Below are 19,923 nucleotides of genomic sequence, written 5' to 3'. Positions count from 1 at the left end.
TCTAGAAAGATTAAATGTTGGATTGTTTCTATAAATATTATTTTAATATCATGAAAAGAATTCCCACTGCAGAGCTAAAAAAATCACATTAAAATGATGTATAATTCTTAATTTAAACAATTTACTTATTTAGTGAATAGTATAATAATAGCCACTCATTCATAAATGCAATACAGCTGTTGCAGTTTGTGATGTGGGGAACAATAAGAAATGTTGATCAAATATCTTATTATTGCGCGTTTCATTATTATGTTGATCAGACATTACATTCTAATCTTCACATGTTGAACACTATACAGAGTATCATTATTCTATGAAATTGGACTTCAAGGATTATCTTGTCTTGTCTCTAGTAGTTGGATAGTGTTTCAAAATCATAGAGGTTTAGTCACCATATAGTCAGCAAAAAAGTGGTAATCAGATCAAAATTCTCTTCTGTATGTAGCCTCGCATGCAAGCTGATTGTTGCAGTAGATGATATTTTCTAGTAATTGATTAATTACTCTACTTTTTTGAATCTTAAGTATCCTGTGTTCTTCAAATTCAGAGACAAGAGCAGAGAAGACGTAACCTTACCTAATTGCCTCGAAAACAGATAGAGGGGACTCAAAATTCATTTCAAAGTAACTTAGAAGAACAGTATATTTCCTTCAAACATATTTTAGCAATTGGTCTAATTTAATTCATTCTCCAAAGTTCATTTGGTAAGTATTACATGTAATATCTAAGCATTGAAATATTGCAGTAAACAGTAAAGAGCCTGCATAAAGACACTTGTTTATAGTAATGTTATGCTTGATTAATTAGGAAGTTTGATTCAAACTAGTATGTGTATATATACAAGGAGATAAATACAAAACAGTTATCATCAAATTGATGGAAAAGAAAAAAAAAGCTATTTAACTAGTTTGATTGCAGTTTGTTGTTATCCTCTATTGAGTTGTCTAATTTGTTGTTTTCATGGTTGTTTGCGATTGTTTATTGATTAGTTAGCCACCAAATATGACTATATTAATTAAACTGGCTTTAATATATATCTGAAAGCCGGCAAAGCAATGACGTAAATAGAATAAATGTGAAAACCATTCACCAATCAATTTTAACTTTGACAAAGTCATCAATATCCCTAAAGATATTGTTATGTTTGGTCATGTGATTAGTGCATCTACAATCCAAGTTAAACAATCATTCATAGAAAAACACTTCTTACTACTCATCTCATCATCACTCAGATCTCTCCACTCACTCTTTTCCATTCACATTTTCTACCATGGCTGCTGAATTCATTACCAATGCTCTTGTCTCCACCTTCCTTGAGACCACTATTGACAATTTGGCTTCTCGTTTTGGAGACATATTTCGTGGAAAAAAAGCCAACAAGAAGCAGCTAAGCATCTTGAAGGTGAAGCTCCTAGAAGTTGATGTTGTGGCAGATGATGCAGAACAAAAACAATTCACAGATCCACGTGTCAGAGATTGGATTCTCGCAGCCAAGGGTGTGGTGTTTGATGCAGAGGATCTCTTGGATGAAATAGATTTTGCACTTTCCAAAAGCCAAGTGGAAGCTCAGTCCCAGAGTACTGCTAAAAAGGTACTGAATTCCCTCAAATCTTCTTTTGTCAGTTTCTTTAAAGAAAATGAAATTGAAACAAGGATAGAACAAGTCATTGAAGACTTAGAAGATCTTGCAACCCACAGCCATGTTCTAGGTTTGAAAAAGGCTGATACTGTTGGGGTCAGATCCGGTAGTAAATTATCATCAACATATTTGCCAAACGATAGTGAGATCTATGGCAGAGAAGATGACAAACAATTTGTCTGTAACTGGCTCACATCTGACACTCACAACAACCTATCTATACTTTCTATTGTGGGAATGGGAGGGGTGGGTAAGACCACTCTTGCTCAAAATGTATTCAATGACCCAAGGACGGATGAGGCTAAATTTGATGTCAAAGCCTGGGTTTGTGTTTCCGATGAATTTGATGTTTTCAAGATATCAAAAGCAATTCTTGAGGATGTTACTACATCTACTGATGACAGTAGAGATACAGAGATGGTTCACAGAAGATTGAAAGAAAAACTGTTAGGGAAAAAGTTTCTTCTTATTTTGGATGATGTTTGGAATGAAAACCAACCTAAATGGGAGGAAGTGCGGAAACCCCTTCTTTTAGGGGCCCAAGGGAGTAAGATTCTTGTCACCACGCGTAGTAAGGAAGTTGCTTCTACCATGTGGTCAGAAGAATACTCCCTACAACAATTACAAGAAGATGATTGTTGGAAGTTGTTTGCTAAACATGCATTCCGAGATGATGGTACTCAACCAAATCAAGAGTGTAGGGAGATTGGCATGAAGATTGTTAAAAAATGTAAAGGACTACCTCTCGCCTTAAAAACAATGGGTAGTCTATTGTACAACAAATCATCTTTTTCAGAATGGCAAACTGTGTTCCAAAGTGAAATATGGGAATTTTCAAAAGAGCGTTGTGATATTATTCCTGCTTTAGCATTGAGCTATATCCACCTTCCTTCCCATCTCAAGGTATGCTTTGCCTACTGTGCCCTATTCCCCAAAGATTATGAGTTTAAAAAGGAGGATTTGATTCAGTTGTGGATTACTGAAAATTTTGCCCAGTGTCGTCCACATAGTAAGACTTCTGAAGAAGTTTGCCAACAATACTTCAATGATCTACTATCAAGGTCCTTCTTTCTACCATCAGGTGAAAACGAAGAAGTATTTATCATGCATGACCTTCTACATGATTTGGCAAAATATGTCGCTGGAGGCTTATACATCAGGTGCGAACCTGATGTGAATGTAACTACAAGAACACATGATTCTTGACATTCTTAGGAACAACTTGAGCTGGATTTGAAAGGCACTTTACTTTAGAATTGGATCAATGTTCTAAATTCAAGAACTCACCAAAACTAAGCACCAACCAAGACTCATATGGAAGTCCATGTATTGTCAAATTGAATCAAAACAAAAGGAAAGAAGAACAAGAATTAAAACTGGACAGAATTTAAAAGCTAGCTACTGAACCAAAACAGAATTAAGAACACAATGCTGGAAACACAAAATTAAACGGTAGAAAAAGGAGTAAACTCTAGGAATCAAAACTACCGAATGGAAAATTGAAGAAAAGGGAAGAAGAACACTTATAGAAGAAGATGCTTGCTGGATTTTGAGAATTGGAAGAAGCCATTCACGCCACTTGGAACCTTGAACCAAGATAAGTGATGGAGTGCCACCACTTGAAGCTCACCATAGCTCACAAGATAAGGCAAAGAAGAGGAAGACTCAAAACTCACAAATTCTCTCCAAAATTGAGTATAGTCTCTCTACTATAAAATTCCAATCTGAATTGTGAAGGACCTAAGCCCTCCTTTTATAGGAGTAAGGGCTGGTCATTTACATAGCTTATTCCCTAAGCTACCCAAAAAACTCCTAAGATCACACCCCCCTTACTAAGCTCACTCCCCAAGCTTCTAGAATTTGCTAAGCTAAAGCCTAAAGATGCTTTTACAAAAGAGGTGTCTCATGTTTCCCTCTAAGCACCTTTCTAAACATTATTCTATATTATTTACAATTTAAAAGAAACTATAAAGAGAGATATTTAATATGAAGCCTATTATTTGAGAGTTTGTAGACTTCTTTATCTTTAGGCTTGATCTTCTCTTTGACTTCTTTTAATTTGTGAGAAGACTAGAAGGAAGAACTTCAAATGTGTAGGTGAAAATCCTCTTCCTTCATTAATAAAATCCTCTCCTAGTGGATATCCATCATACTCCCCGAGTTGGAGAGAATTCGTCCACGAATTCAGTACTCCTGCATAAAACAAAGTCAGTTTGCTATTATATAAGAGAAGACAAGAAGAAATGGGCAAACATGACTTATCACTTTGAAATGTTGGGAGTTCAGAAAAAGATGGTCTATACACAGACCATGTTGGAAAAGATTGTTTAGGAATGATATTATTTGGTAAAATAGGAAATATGAAAAAATCATCCTTAACATTCTTTATCCAATATGGTGTGGAAGTAGGAACCTTAGGTAATGAAAATGACAAAGAAGAAGAAGACCTTGTAGGCGTAGCACGAGTCAACAAAAGTGATTGAGTTGAGAAGGTATTAAGACTCGGTTTATCATGTACTTCAATTTCCTTTTCATTTTCTTTTTGAGTTTCTTTGGGATTGGTCCTATATGCTAAACGATGTGGTAAAGAAACCCTGGGCATTAAGTCTATTTGGTGTTCAATCCCTCTTAAAGGTGGTAAGCCTTTAGGAGGATCTTGAATCACATCTTCACAGTCCTTTACCAAATTGTCCAAACATGTGGGACTATCCTTAGCCGACTCACAGTCAATAGTCCTAGGAATAGCTAAAAAAATAGGCTTTTGAGTAACTATTACCCTTTTAACTTGTTGTGTGGACATGAGAAGGCTTCTCTTGGAATTTTTTATATCATTTTCTTTCTCTCTTTTTTCTCTCATTTTAACTTGGTCCTCATGTACTTCCTTTGGAGAGAGAGACTTAAGAGTGACTTTGTGTCCATGGAAGTGAAAAGACATTTTGTTGGTAAAGCCATCATGAAAAACTTTTCTATCAAATTGCCATGGCCTACCTAAAAGAATATGTGTGGCTTCCATTGGGACAACATCACACAAGACCTCATCTTTATATTTACCAATAGAAAATGTAATGAGGACTTGCTTGTTAACAACTATCTCACCCACCTCACTCAACCATTGTAACTTGTAGGGCTTGGCATGAGAGATGGTAGGCAATCCAAGTTTGTCTACCTGATGGAGATCAAGCCCAAGAGAACATGGAGGCCACTCATCAAGCTCAAGAAGAGGTGGAGGCACAAATGGAGGATGCCCATGGAGGTCAAAGTCCACCTCAAAGGATTACAAGAAGCATGTTCAAAGCCTTGGGAGCAAGAGGACATTTATTTTCTCTTTTTGTAGTGTCTTTAGTTGAAGGTGCTTAGAGGGAAACCTTAGAAACCTCTTTTGTTATAGCATCTTTTAGGTTTTAAATAGGACCTTTAGGGGGGTGTATTAGTAGATAGGTGTAGGTGTAGTTTTTGGGAGGTGTCATAGTAGAAAAAGGTCACACCTCCCATGTGACTTGTTTTTGGTGGGAATTTCAAATGAGTTTATTTGAAATTTCCCACCTATTTTTCAGCACCTTAGGCTATAAATAGAGGTGCTTCCTTTGTAAAATTCAGATTTGAATTTTATCTAAAGAAACTATACTCAAAATTGGAGTGAGCATTTGGAGAGCTTTGAGCTTCTTCTCTAGTCTTATCTTGAAGGACCATGGTTTCCTCAAGTGGCGGCTTCCACACTCATCTAGGAGCATCCATTCTTCTAGTGGCGTGATCATCCAACCATTCCTCCATCTTCATGAGCATTCTCTTCTCCTTCCTTTCTTCTTCTTCAATTTGTTCTTATTGCCTTGAGTTTTGAGTTGTTTTTGTTTCGGTTCCTTTAATTTTCCAGCACCTATTTTCTGTTTAGTTTTTAATTTCTGTTCGGTTCTTTTGTTTTGAAGTTCAATTCTGTTCGGTTTGTTCTTTTCCTTCTCCTTTGTTGATTCAATTTGACAATATTTGGTTCATCCAAATGAGTTTGGGATTTGGTACTTGTTTTGGTGAGTTCTTGATCTTAGAACTATGATCCAACTTCTAAGAAAGTGCCTCTACATTTTCCAGCTCAAGGTGATTCCTCAAAGTGTCAAGAATCTTGTTCTATGTGGCTATTGGAATCACATCATGTGGTATCATGAGTCTTAGGTTCATTCTTGTTTAATTGTTGAGTTGTGTGCACTTTATTTCAAGAGCTCTTTAATTTTTCTTGCAATTTAAGTTTCTGTTTTAGAATTTTAATTGAGTATTCTTGCTGTTTTTCTTTTGCTCCAAGTGTTTGTGGAAAGGTTTATGGCACTCATAATTCTTATGAGTATGGTTGCTCTTTTGGAATGGCATTATCCTTCCTAGAGTTTACCTTAAGCTTCCTTCCACTTGTTACAATTTGTGTTGTGTCTTTTAATTTTTGAATCTTGTTAAGTTTTGTCTTAGTCATGTTATTCCATATATGTCATTACTTCTAGTAGTACTTTTATTGTTTTGATTGTTTCTTGCTTTGGTGTCATATATTTTTTCTGAATTGATGTTGATCCTTTGAGCATTTTCTTTTTAGCATTGAGTTCATACTTGTATTCTAGACCTATACAAGTTCCAATACATCATTTTCTATTATGTTTTTGCTAGTTCATCATTCTGTTTTTTTATTCCTATTAGGATTCCTCTGTTTCTGAAAAAAGTGCTTACTGTTTTTCCTTATTGCAATTGATTTACGTACTGTAAAATTCTGAAATTCTGGATTTGAGATATTGAAAGTGTTAGAAAAGAATAGAAAAAAGAATCATTCAAAAATATGAAGTACACAAAAAATGATAAATAAAATAAAAAAAGTGTACATTCCTGCCGAAAAAAATACGGTAATCTGGCAGTGATTTTAAAAAATTTATTTCTCTCAATTGGCTTACTGTTTTTAATTGATTCCAGTGCCATTTTTGAGTTAACATCTTGAAGTTTCTGTGGTATAAATTTCATAATCCAGTTCGCTCTACAACGTTCCAGTTAAATCAGTGAATATCAAACACAGTTTGCATTAAAAAAAAATTTCCAGTAGCTAAATTTTTTTTGTTTTCTTCATCTACTCTAGTGCTTTTCCTTAGGTATTCTTTTGTGTGCCTACTTTTCTCATTGAGTTCTTTATTTTCTTGATTGTCTTTCATTCTTACTCTTTGAGTTTGTCTTACACATAGTTTTCCTTTTGCAATTACCTTTCCTTGCTTATACCTTTTCTTGTTTGTCTTTATTGTTTCATTGGTTTTGTGGTGGTTTGCTCTTAAGATTGGTGTGCTTGCTTTGACATATTTCATTTGAGGATTCCAAGGCCTCAAGATCAGATTGGTGCAAGAACATTATTTCTTTGAGAGTGATATCTTTTCAGCCTTAAATTCACTTCGGCAGTTTCAATTGGAAAGCTCACTGTTTTTGCTAATTTTTAACTTGTTTGCTGTTTTGTGTGTTTGCTGTTTTTTAATTACAAATGGCTGGATCTTCAAGTGATGCATCCTCTAAGCAGAATTCTCCTTCCAAAGCTTCAATTCTTGGTGAATTACATGAAGCTCAAAGAACAATTAGAAGGTTGGAAGAGAAATTGCAAAAGATGGAGGTCAAACAAACTAGACCATCTCTTTCTATCCATGATGGACATCATTCTCATAGACCATCTTCAAGAGCTTCTTCAAATGATGTTGGCCGTGAAGATGAGCATAGGAGAAGGAGACCTCCACCCCAAGTCCATGGACAAAGACATCATCACCAAGGGGAAAGAATTCACTACGGCAATGGCTTCTACCATGATGCAAAGTCCAAGCTTCCTTCGGTCAAACTACCTTGTTTTAATGGTTCTAGTGATCCAAATGTGTATTTAGATTGGGAGGCTAAGTGTGAACAAATTTTTGAGATCCATGAGATCCAAGATGAGCATAAGCTCAAGCTAGCCACCCTAGAGTTTAGTGATTATGCCATGAAATGGTGGCATGGGATTGTAAAGGACATTATCTATCACAAGGGTCCTCCCGTGGACTCTTGGAACTCTTTAAAGGATCATATGCGCGCTAGGTTTGTGCCCCCACATTTTAGGAAAGACCTCATGTTGAGACTCCAACGGTTTCAACAAGGCACGCTAAATGTGGATGAATATTATAAGGAGCTTGAGACGCTTGTGCTTAAAATTGAATTAGAAGAAAGTGAAGAAGCCATGGTTGCTAGGTTTGTGAGTGGTCTTAGGAAGGATATCCAAGACATTGTTGAGTTACAAGAGTATTCATCATTGGGCTCTTTAGTTCATCTTGCAATGAAGGTGGAAGCCCAACTTGCTAAGAAAAACTCTTTTAAAAATGCTTCCAATAATGGATACTACTCCAAGTCTTGGAGAAACAAAACTTCTTTTTCAAAACATCCTTCCAAAGATTCTTCTTTCAAACCCAAGGAATCTAAGCCATCAACATCTAGACCTAAGTCTCCCACTAGAACATCTAACACTAAATGCTTTAAATGTATGGGTTATGGTCATATTGCTGCAAATTGTCCTTCAAAACGAAGTATGTACATGCATGAGGGCATTGTAGTTAGTGAGCATGATTCGGATTCTTCAAAACATTCATTGCATTCTCATGCATCTAGTGAGGAAGAGAGTGAATGCCCACTTGAAGGGGACTTGTTAGTTGTGAGAAGACTTCTTGGACAAGTTTCACAACCTTTTGATGAAAGTCAAAGGGAAAATATTTTCCATACAAGATGTCTTATTCAAAACAACATTTGTTCCTTGATAGTGGATGGGGGTAGTTGTGCAAATGTGGCTAGTACAAGAGTAGTAGATAAGCTTGGATTGCCTACTATCTCTCATACAAAGCCCTACAAATTACAATGGCTTAGTGAAGTAGGAGAAATAATTGTTAATAAACAAGTCCTCATCCATTTCTCCATTGGAAAATACAAAGATGAGGTATTATGTGATGTTGTGCCCATGGAAGCCACTCATGTTCTTTTGGGAAGGCCTTGGCAATTTGATAGAAAAGTTTTACATGATGGCTTTACCAACAAATTATCTTTTGAATTCCATGGTCACAAGGTTACTTTAAAATCTCTCTCTCCAAGAGAAGTCCATGAGGACCAAGTTATCATGAAGAAAAAGAGGGAGAGTGAAAAAGATAAAAAAGATAAAAAAGATAAGAGTTCTAAGCCTACACTCCTTGTGTCTAGGCGTGACATTGAAAGGGAAATAGTGGCTCATCATCCTCTTTTTTTAGCCATCCCTAGAACTCTTAGCATAGAAACACTTGTTGATAGTCCTCATTGCTTGGAAAATTTGGTAGAAGAGTTCAAAGATGTGTTTCAAGATCCTCCAAATGGCCTTCCACCTTTGAGAGGGATTGAGCACCAAATTGATTTGATACCGGGCTCTTCTTTACCAAATCGTCCCGCATATAGGACCAATCCAAGTGAAACCAAGGAAATTCGCCAACAAGTTGAGGCTTTGATTGAAAAAGGGTGGGTGCAAGATAGCATGAGTCCTTGTGCTATGCCTATCATCTTAGTGCCAAAAAAGGATGGCACATGGCGAATGTGTTCGGATTGTAGGGCCATAAATAACATAACCATTAAGTATAGGCATCCCATACCTAGATTAGATGATTTGTTGGATGAATTACATGGTTCAAAAATCTTTTCAAAGATTGATCTTAAAAGCGGCTACAATCAAATCCGTATCAAACCGGGTGATGAATGGAAGACGGCTTTTAAGACCAACTTTGGTTTATATGAGTGGTTAGTTATGCCTTTTGGTTTAACTAATGCACCAAGTACCTTCATGCGCCTCATGCATCATGTTCTTAGACCTTTCATTGGTAAGTTTGTTGTGGTTTACTTTGATGACATTCTCATTTATAGCTTATCTTTGAATGACCATAGGTTGCATGTTAGGCAAGTTTTGGAAACCCTTAGGAAGGAACATTTGTATGCTAACCTTGCTAAATGTATGTTTGCTCTTGATCATATAGAATTCCTAGGGTTTGTTGTGAGTTGTAAAGGGGTCCATGTGGACAAAACCAAGGTGGTGGCCATTCAAAAGTGGCCTACACCGAAATCTTTGAATGAGGTCCGAAGTTTTCATGGGCTTGCTTCTTTCTATAGAAGATTTGTCCCAAACTTTGGTACCATTGCCGCACCACTCAATGACATAGTGAAAAAGGATGTGGTCTTTCATTGGGGAGAAGCACAACAAAATGCTTTTGATACTTTGAAAGAAAAATTGACTAATGCTCCCATCTTGGCCCTTCCTAATTTCACTAAGACATTTGAGATTGAGTGTGATGCTTCAAGCATAGGTATTGGGGCTGTTCTCCTTCAAGAGGGCCACCCCATAGCCTATTTTAGTGAGAAATTGAAGGGAAGTCATCTCAACTATTCCACCTATGATAAGGAATTATATGCACTTGTTAGGGCTTTGTTTACTTGGCAACACTATCTTTTTCCCAAAGAGTTTGTGATACATAGTGATCATGAATCTCTTAAATATTTGAAAAGCCAAAACAAACTTAACAAGAGGCATGCTAAGTGGGTGGAATTCATTGAGCAATTTCCTTATGTGATCAAACACAAGCAAGGCAAAATAAATATTGTGGCGGATGCTCTTTCTAGAAGATACACCTTGCTAAATCTTTTAACCTCTCAATATCTTGGTTTTGATCACATTAAGGAACTTTATCATGATGACCTTGATTTTTCTCTCCTCTATCAAGAGTGTCTTAAGGGAGGACACAAAGATTTTTTTATTCAAGATGGCTTTCTTTTTAAAGGAAAACGTCTTTGTGTTCCCCAATGCTCTATTAGATTATCTCTTGTTAGAGAAGCTCATGAGGGGGGCTTAATGGGACATTTTGGGGTTGCTAAAACTTTGGATGTGTTGCATGAACATTTCTTTTGGCCTCATATGCATAAACATGTTCATAGTTTGTGTGATAAATGCATAGCTTGCCGCAAAGCTAAATCTAAAATGCATCCCCATGGTCTTTATACTCCTCTTCCTATCCCTTCAATGCCTTGGGTAGATATATCTATGGATTTCATCTTAGGCTTACCCAAGACATCAAAGGGAAAGGACTCCATTTTTGTGGTAGTGGATCGTTTTTCAAAAATGGCTCACTTTATTCCTTGCCACAAAGTGGATGATGCATGCCACATTGCAAACCTCTTCTTCCAAGAAGTGGTTCGCTTGCATGGGATTCCTAGGTCTATAGTGTCCGATAGAGATCCTAAGTTCTTGAGTCACTTTTGGAAGACCTTGTGGGGCAAGCTTGGAACTAAGCTTTTATTTTCTACCACTTGCCACCCACAAACCGATGGTCAAACCGAGGTGGTAAATAGAACTTTGGGACAACTATTGAGATGCTTTATTTCGGGGAATCCTAGAGTGTGGGAGAATTTACTACCCCATGTTGAGTTTGCATATAACCGAGTAGTAAATTCTACCACCTCCCATTCTCCTTTTGAGGTGGTCTATGGGTTTAATCCCCTAACACCTCTTGATCTTCTTCCTATTCCCCTTCTTGACGATGTCTTGTGCAAAGATGGGGATGAAAAGGCTTCTTTTGTGAAAACTTTGCATAAAGACATCAAGAAGAGAATTGAGAAGAAGGTTGGCAAGTATGCTGAACTTGCCAATAAGAGGAGAAAAGCATTGTTGTTTGATGAGGGCGATTGGGTTTGGCTTCACTTGAGGAAGGATCGTTTTCCTACTCAAAGGAAGTCCAAACTAATGCCTCGAGGGGATGGACCTTTCCAAGTCCTCAAGAGGATTAATGACAATGCTTATGAGTTAGATATGCCTGATACATTCTTAGGTAGTCATACTTTTAATGTCAGCGATCTAACTCCTTTTTCTGTAGGTCTCCAGAATTCGTGGTCGAATTCTCTCCAACTCGGGGAGTATGATGGAGATCAAGCCCAAGAGAACATGGAGGCCACTCATCAAGCTCAAGAAGAGGTGGAGGCACAAATGGAGGATGCCCATGGAGGTCAAAGTCCACCTCAAAGGATTACAAGAAGCATGTTCAAAGCCTTGGGAGCAAGAGGACATTTATTTTCTCTTTTTGTAGTGTCTTTAGTTGAAGGTGCTTAGAGGGAAACCTTAGAAACCTCTTTTGTTATAGCATCTTTTAGGTTTTAAATAGGACCTTTAGGGGGGTGTATTAGTAGATAGGTGTAGGTGTAGTTTTTGGGAGGTGTCATAGTAGAAAAAGGTCACACCTCCCATGTGACTTGTTTTTGGTGGGAATTTCAAATGAGTTTATTTGAAATTTCCCACCTATTTTTCAGCACCTTAGGCTATAAATAGAGGTGCTTCCTTTGTAAAATTCAGATTTGAATTTTATCTAAAGAAACTATACTCAAAATTGGAGTGAGCATTTGGAGAGCTTTGAGCTTCTTCTCTAGTCTTATCTTGAAGGACCATGGTTTCCTCAAGTGGCGGCTTCCACACTCATCTAGGAGCATCCATTCTTCTAGTGGCGTGATCATCCAACCATTCCTCCATCTTCATGAGCATTCTCTTCTCCTTCCTTTCTTCTTCTTCAATTTGTTCTTATTGCCTTGAGTTTTGAGTTGTTTTTGTTTCGGTTCCTTTAATTTTCCAGCACCTATTTTCTGTTTAGTTTTTAATTTCTGTTCGGTTCTTTTGTTTTGAAGTTCAATTCTGTTCGGTTTGTTCTTTTCCTTCTCCTTTGTTGATTCAATTTGACAATATTTGGTTCATCCAAATGAGTTTGGGATTTGGTACTTGTTTTGGTGAGTTCTTGATCTTAGAACTATGATCCAACTTCTAAGAAAGTGCCTCTACATTTTCCAGCTCAAGGTGATTCCTCAAAGTGTCAAGAATCTTGTTCTATGTGGCTATTGGAATCACATCACTACCACTCTTGTGCTTGCCACATTCGCACAACTCCCCCCATCCACAATCAAAGAGCATACTCTATCACTAATAAGACACCTTGAATGAAAAATATTTTCTCTTTGAGTTTCATCAAAAGGTTTTAAAACTTGTCCAAGCATGCGTCTTATTACTAATAGGTCACCCTCATGTGGGCTTTCACTTTCACTCTCACTTGGGGATCTAGAAGGTGAGGAATGTCTAGAAGATTCAGACCCATGCTCACTACTATCTACCCCATCATGCATATACATAGCTCGTTTAGAAGGGCAATTAGAAGCAATATGTCCATAGCTTAAGCATTTAAAACACTTCTTACTAGACGATTTAGGTGGTGATTTAGGCCTAGAATTGGAAGTGGAAGGCTTAGACTCTCTAGGTTTGAAAGTAGAGTCCTTAGAAGGGATATTTGAAAAAGAGTTATTTTTATTTTTCCAAGAAGAGTGGTAGTAGTTATCCTTAGAAGAATTTTTGAAAGCATTTTTCCTTGCAAGTTGATTTTCAATTTTGCTAGCAAGGTGCACCACATTTTCCAAAGAAGAATATTCTTGTAACTCTACCACGTCTTGAATGTCCCTTCGAAGGCCACTCACAAACCTAGCTATCTTAGCTTCCTCACTCTCATCCATATTAAGTCGAATTAAAAGCGTGTCTAGTTGTTTAAAGTAATCATCCACACTTAGCGTGCCTTGATGAAACCGTTGGAGTTTCAACATTAGGTCTTTCCTAAAGTGTGGGGGTACGAATCTAGCGCGTAAACATGCTTTCAAATCGTTCCAAGAGACCACGGGCGGCCTCTTGTGTAGGTCAATGTCCATGAGGTATTGATGCCACCATTGCATGGCATAGTCCAAAAATTCTAAAGAAGCTAACTTAACCCTATGCTCATCCCTAACCCCATTTACATCAAAAATTTGGTCAACCTTAGCCTCCCATCCTAAGTATACATTGGGATCACTATCACCACTAAAACTAGGAAGTTTTACATTTGGAGAACAAGGGCCAGCCACATGTTGGCGCCTCTCTTCATGGTGATGATGTCTTGGCCTTGGATTATCTTCATAATAACCATGGGAGTGCCTTGAAGAATGCCGACTAGGAGGAGGAGTTCTTCTCTCACGGTTTTGATGCATTTCTTCTCGGTTTAACTCCAAACTTTGGAGCCGTGCTTCCATCTTCCTTATCACCTCAAGATAGTGAGCATTGGATTGCTTGGCATTCTTTAAGTCTTCATAAAGGGCTGCCTTTTGTGGTGAGCACGGTTTGGAGGACTCTCCACTAGAGAAATGAGCCATGAGCAGAAAATACACAAAAACAGCAAACAAAAACAGTGAAAGAAACTTGTTAAACAATTAAAAACAGTGAGATATAGGTTGCTGGAAAATGCCCAAGAAAGCACTCAAACCACTCCAAGAAAATATTTTGTCCTCAACCAAGCCTTGCTTGTGAAATGGAGTAGCTTCAAGTGAAATATGTTACAGCAAACCAACTTACTTAAGAACAAGTCTCCACACAACTTTAAGAAGAACAAAAAGACAAGCAAGAAAAAGGTGTAAACAATAAAAGCTAAACCAAAAACAGAGAGTAATGTATGACAAACTAGAAAGAATATGAATGAAAGACAATCAAGAAAAATAAGGAACTCAATGAATAAAGAAGGCACACAAAAAGAGTCCTAAAGAAAAGTGCTAGAGTAGATTAAAGAAAACAGAAAACAGCTACTGGAATTTTTTTTTTTTAAAAGCAAACTGTGCTATGTTTACAGATTTAACTGTACCGATTGAAAGCGAACTGGAATGTGAAAAATTAACCACAGAAACTTCAATGTCTTAACTCAAAAATGGCACTGGAATGAGGTAAAAACAGTAAGCCAATTGAGAGAAATAAATTTTTCAAAATTGCTGCCCAATTACCGTATTCTTTTCGGCAGTATTGTACACTTTTCGTATTTTATTTATCATTTTTTGTGTACTTGGAATTTTTGAGTGATTCTTTTTTCTATGCTTTTGTAACACTTTGAAGTATGTAAATCCAAATTTTCAGAAATTTCCTATGAGCCAATTAATTGCAGTAAATTGAAAACAGTAGCACGTTTGTAAGAAAACAGAGGAGCCTATTTAGGAATGAAAAACAGTATGATGAACTAGCAAAGACATAATGGAAATTGTGTAAAGGAACTTGTATAGAATGAAAATACAAGCATGAACTCAAATCTAAAAAGGAAAATGCACAAAGGATCAAGCAATAAACTCAAAAAACAGAAAGTAAACCAAAGCAAGAAACAATTAAAGCAATAAAAGTACTACTAGAAGTAATGACAATTATGGAATAACATGACTAAGACAAAACTTGACATGATTACAAAATTAAAAGACATATAACAAGATATAACCACAAGTGAAAGGAAGCTTAAGGTCAGCTCTAGGAAGGAGAATGCCATTCCAAAAGAGCAGCCATACTCATATGAACAATGAGTGCTAAAGTCCTTTTCACAAACACATGGTGTAACAAAAGAAAACAGCAAGAAAACTCAAAATAAATCCTAAAACAGAATGGTAAACAACTTGAATTAAAGAGCTCTTGAAAGTAAAGTGCAATACAACTCAAGAATTAAGCAAAAACAAGCCTAGACTCTAGATACCACATGATGTGAATGTAACTACAAGAACACATGATTCTTGACATTCTTAGGAACAACTTGAGCTGGATTTGAAAGGCACTTTACTTTAGAATTGGATCAATGTTCTAAATTCAAGAACTCACCAAAACTAAGCACCAACCAAGACTCATATGGAAGTCCATGTATTGTCAAATTGAATCAAAACAAAAGGAAAGAAGAACAAGAATTAAAACTGGACAGAATTTAAAAGCTAGCTACTGAACCAAAATAGAATTAAGAACACAATGCTGGAAACACAAAATTAAACGGTAGAAAAAGGAGTAAACTCTAGGAATCAAAACTACCGAATGGAAAATTGAAGAAAAGGGAAGAAGAACACTTATAGAAGAAGATGCTTGCTGGATTTTGAGAATTGGAAGAAGCCATTCACGCCACTTGGAACCTTGAACCAAGATAAGTGATGGAGTGCCACCACTTGAAGCTCACCATAGCTCACAAGATAAGGCAAAGAAGAGGAAGACTCAAAACTCACAAATTCTCTCCAAAATTGAGTATAGTCTCTCTACTATAAAATTCCAATCTGAATTGTGAAGGACCTAAGCCCTCCTTTTATAGGAGTAAGGGCTGGTCATTTACATAGCTTATTCCCTAAGCTACCCAAAAAAACTCGTCATTTTTCATTTGAACTTGGATACAATAAATATTTTGATGGGTTTGGAACTTTATGTAATACAAAAAGGTTACGTACATTTATGCCAAAAGCTAGTAGCCGGAATTATTTAAGGGGGTGGAATATCAAAATGTTGTTACATGAATTGTTTTCCAAGTTTAAGTTCATACGTATCTTATCTCTGTCTTATTGTTCTGACCTTCAAGACATACCTGACTCTGTTGCTAATCTTCAACATCTTCGTTCCTTAGACCTCACCTGTACTGCAATAAAAAGACTAACTGAAAAAATATGTTTACTCTCCCACTTGCAAATACTGAAGTTGAACTACTGTACAAATTTGGAGGAGTTGCCCTCAAATTTGTATTTACTTACCAATTTGTGTCGCCTAGAATTTAAAGGGTTTGAAGTCAGAAAGATGCCACCGCATTTGGGAAAACTGAAGAATCTTAAAGTAGTAATGAATTTCTTTTATGTTGGCCATGGCAGGGAGTTGGGTGTTCAACAGCTAAGAGAGTTGAACCTTGATGGAAGTCTATCAATTCAAAAGCTTCAAAATATTGAGAATTCCCTGGATGCATTAGAAGCAGATTTGAAGAATAAAACACACCTTGTTTCGCTGGAGTTGCTATGGGAGGGGAATCAAAAGTCTGTTGATTTAAAAAAAGAAGAGGACATAATTGAGAATCTACAACCTTCCAAAAACTTAAAGAAGTTGTTTATCCATGGCTATGGAGGGAAACGATTTCCAAATTGGTTACTAGAAAATTCATTGTGGAATATGGTGTCTTTAGAGTTGGGGGAATGTGAATCTTGCCAACGTTTACCTCCTCTTGGACTTTTGCCATTTCTTAGGAAGTTGGAGATTAGAAAACTTGATGGGATAGTTAGTATTGATGGTGATTTTCATGGGAACAACTCATCTTCATTTAAATCCCTTGAAAAATTGGAGTTCTCCGATATGAGTCAATGGGAAAAGTGGGAGTGCCAAGCTGTGACAGGTGCTTTTCCATGTCTACGACAACTTTCCATAAGAAATTGTCCGAAGCTGAAAGGACAGCTGCCAGAGCAAGTTGTTCCTCTGGAAAGACTACAAATTGAAGACTGCCAACAACTTGAGGCTTCCGCTACCATGGCTCTAGATTTACAACTATGTCACTGTGGAAAGTTGCGGCTGAAGTGGGCTACAATGAAAAGTCTCACAATGGAAGCATCATTGTTGGAAATTGTTGGGTCCCACACTTTTGAACACTTAGAGATTTATTCACCCCTTAAGTCAATCAGTGATGATTGTGTCTCTCTATGTACCTTTCCATTGGATTTTTTCCCAACCCTTAGGACGCTTCATCTCGGGGGGTTTGGTAATCTACAAATGATTTCACAGAGTCCCATTCATAATCATCTAGAAGAGCTAACACTCAAGAATTGTCCTAAATTTGAATCATTGCCTAGAAACATGAATATGTTGCTTCCATCTCTCAAGAGGTTATGGATAGAAGACTGCCCAAGACTAGAGTTGTTTCCTGGAGGAGGTTTGCCATCAAATCTAGAAGTGCTGACAATAAAAGACTATCCAAAACTTGAGTCATTCCCTGATATAGCTTTCCCATCAAATCTCCAAACTCTGACAATAGAAGGTTGTTCAGTACTTGAGTCCTTCCCTAACGGAGGTTTCCCATCAAATCTCCATACTCTGACAATAGAAGGTTGTTCAGTACTTGAGTCCTTCCCTAACGGAGGTTTCCCATCAAATCTCCATACTCTGACAATAAAAGATTGTCCAAGACTTAAGTCGTTACCTGACAGAGGTTTTCCATCAAATCTCAAGCATCTGGGAATCAGTAATTGCTCTAGACTTGTTGGCTCACTGAAAGGAGCTTTCACAGACAGTTCTTCTTTGGAAAGATTGTGGATTCAAAAAGTAGATGCAGAATGTTTTCCAGATGAAGGTTTGCTTCCACTCTCTCTTACTTCTCTAAGCATCTCTGATTGTCCAAATCTAGAAAAACTGGACTACAAGGGTCTCCATCAACTCTCATCCCTTCAGATTTTGTATCTTAAGAACTGTCCCAATCTCCAACGCTTACCGGAAGAGGGTCTTCCCAAATCAATTTTAAGACTTTTTATTCGTGATTGTCCTTTGCTGCAACCGCGTTGCCAAAGAGAAAGAGGCGAAGACTGGGAAAAGATTAAGCACATTCGAAGACTGTATATACCGCAATGATGTTGTTTGTTTTGAACAGTGATATATTTGTTTAGAATGTGTATTCCTGCTATATCTTTTAACAATTCATTCCTTTTCCTTTTAACACTACAATTACTACTGTAAAGTTTCGTCGTTAGCACAAATGCTTTCATCTTTTTATTGCAATTACTCAGGTAGTTTCCTCATGAAAGCTAAAAACTTAATTCAGAAAAAATGTGGATACCAAAGATAATAAATATGTGTTGCAAAGAACAGTATGCATAAAATAATAATTTTTTTATTAATTCTCATAATTATATAATAAAAACATTTTTAACTTTTATTCATGATTAAGAGTGTATGGAAATTAAAAAATTGTTTAATCAAAAAGGGTAAAAAGAGGTAAAAGAATATTAAAAGAAAAACACAGTTAGAAAATCAATCCTTATTAATGGTTATATATTAAATTGAATTAGTAAATAACATAAAGATGTTGACATTGAAATTTGTGATCCACTTTCCCTATCTCCTTATTTAAGTAATTTTCTAGGATGTAATTTTTCTATTGAATGTTGTATTAATATAAAATAATAAAGTAGGTTAAATAAATTTTAGATGCTTAATATATGACATTAGCCTATCACATTTATATACTTAATAAATTATAGTAATTGATTTAAGTATCCTGTGTTGTTCAAATTCAGAGACAGCAGCAGAGCAGACGTAACCTTACCTAATTGCCTACAAAACAGAGAAAGAGGGAACTCAAAATTCATTTCAAAGTAACTTAGAATAACACTATATTTCCTTCAAACATATTGTACCAATCTTTCTACTTTAATTCATTCTCCAAAGTTCATTTGGTAAGTATTACATGTAATATCTAAGCATTCAAATATTGCTGTAACCAGTAAACGGCCTGCATAATGACACTTGTTTTAGGCAATGTTATGCTTGCTTAATTCAGGAAGTGAGATTCAAACTAGTATGTATGTATATATATGAAACTCACTAGTATGTATATCTAACCTTCCCCACTCTTCTAAAATACTGTATGCAACACTGATATCAGAATTACCCAACATCTTACTCACACTCTTCTATTTCCCACCACTGTATTTTCATTCCATGTAGTTATTCATTCCAAGATGTGGATAGCCACTCATAGTTCTCTTTCGTAGCCTTCATTTGATATGATATGAGAACTTCATTATCACCCAAATATCTCAACTGTATAAAACTGATACCATTTAACATCAAACTTTCTTTTAGATTTTCTCCATACCTCTCCAAGTTTCATTTGAATTCTCTAACTTACTTCCTTCTTTCACAGCTTCTGCATATGTTCGTTATGCCTCCTTCTCTCTTGTATACGTTCTTTCTCTTCCTTGTATCTTCCAATTGGTTTTGTGTAGATAGTACCATAGCAGCTATATCTTGGTTTATTCACATAAAGCTTCATATTCCCTATCCTTATATTATCTAGTTGCTTCTCGATTCGAATTCATGACTCCTTGAAATCTTATAAACCCAAATCTTTACCCTCTTATGTTCAGCATGCGAGATATGAATACATCACATCTCTTCTCCATCTTTGGAAGTTTTCCACATTTTATATTGACAGAAACCAGATAGGAAATGAGAAAAGAAGAACGAAGTTATGTTTTGTTCATTGTTTTTATTTATTAAAACATCAATAAATGTTCAGACAACAACAAAAACTTGGTATCAATGCATGCTCATTTACCAATGTATCAATTCAAAGATATTCCAGAAGATTTCCAAGGTTCTACCTCAAAGAAAGCACAGCAGATTCTAACAACAACATAAGGTGATAGAGAAAAAAAAAAGAGTAAGGTTAAGGTGCATACATTAA

At 36.4% G+C, this 19,923-nt stretch overlaps 1 protein-coding gene across 4 annotated transcripts; it reads left to right on the top strand.

The window, feature by feature from the left end:
• Window positions 1–1,020: 1,020 nt before the first annotated feature.
• LOC150023387 (putative disease resistance RPP13-like protein 1) lies at window positions 1,021–18,863 on the top strand. Of its 4 annotated transcripts, none has more exons than XM_090297368.1 (2): window positions 1,021–1,591; window positions 18,752–18,863. In XM_090297368.1, exons 1-2 carry the CDS (start codon window positions 1,271–1,273, stop codon window positions 18,782–18,784), a joined length of 354 nt encoding a protein of 117 aa, XP_090153494.1. In that variant the 5' UTR covers window positions 1,021–1,270; the 3' UTR covers window positions 18,785–18,863. The 4 variants fall into 4 exon arrangements, with proteins under 4 accessions (XP_090153494.1, XP_090153493.1, XP_090153495.1 ...); XM_090297367.1 differs by lacking the exon at window positions 18,752–18,863 and adding an exon at window positions 11,533–11,757; XM_090297369.1 differs by lacking the exon at window positions 18,752–18,863 and adding an exon at window positions 4,765–5,056.
• The last annotated feature ends 1,060 nt before the right edge of the window (window positions 18,864–19,923 follow it).

The sequence above is a fragment of the Phaseolus vulgaris genome, chromosome 11 (genome assembly GCF_051622355.1).
Source record: "Phaseolus vulgaris cultivar YP4 chromosome 11, ASM5162235v1, whole genome shotgun sequence".
NCBI lineage: Eukaryota > Viridiplantae > Streptophyta > Magnoliopsida > Fabales > Fabaceae > Phaseolus > Phaseolus vulgaris.
The sequence above is the reverse complement of the archived record's forward strand: the minus strand, read 5'-3'. Positions and strand labels throughout refer to the sequence as shown.

Bases quoted from the DNA above. Each gene is read 5' to 3' on its own strand.
- LOC150023387 (XM_090297366.1), top strand. From the start codon at position 1,271: ATGGCTGCTGAATTCATTACCAATGCTCTTGTCTCCACCTTCCTTGAG.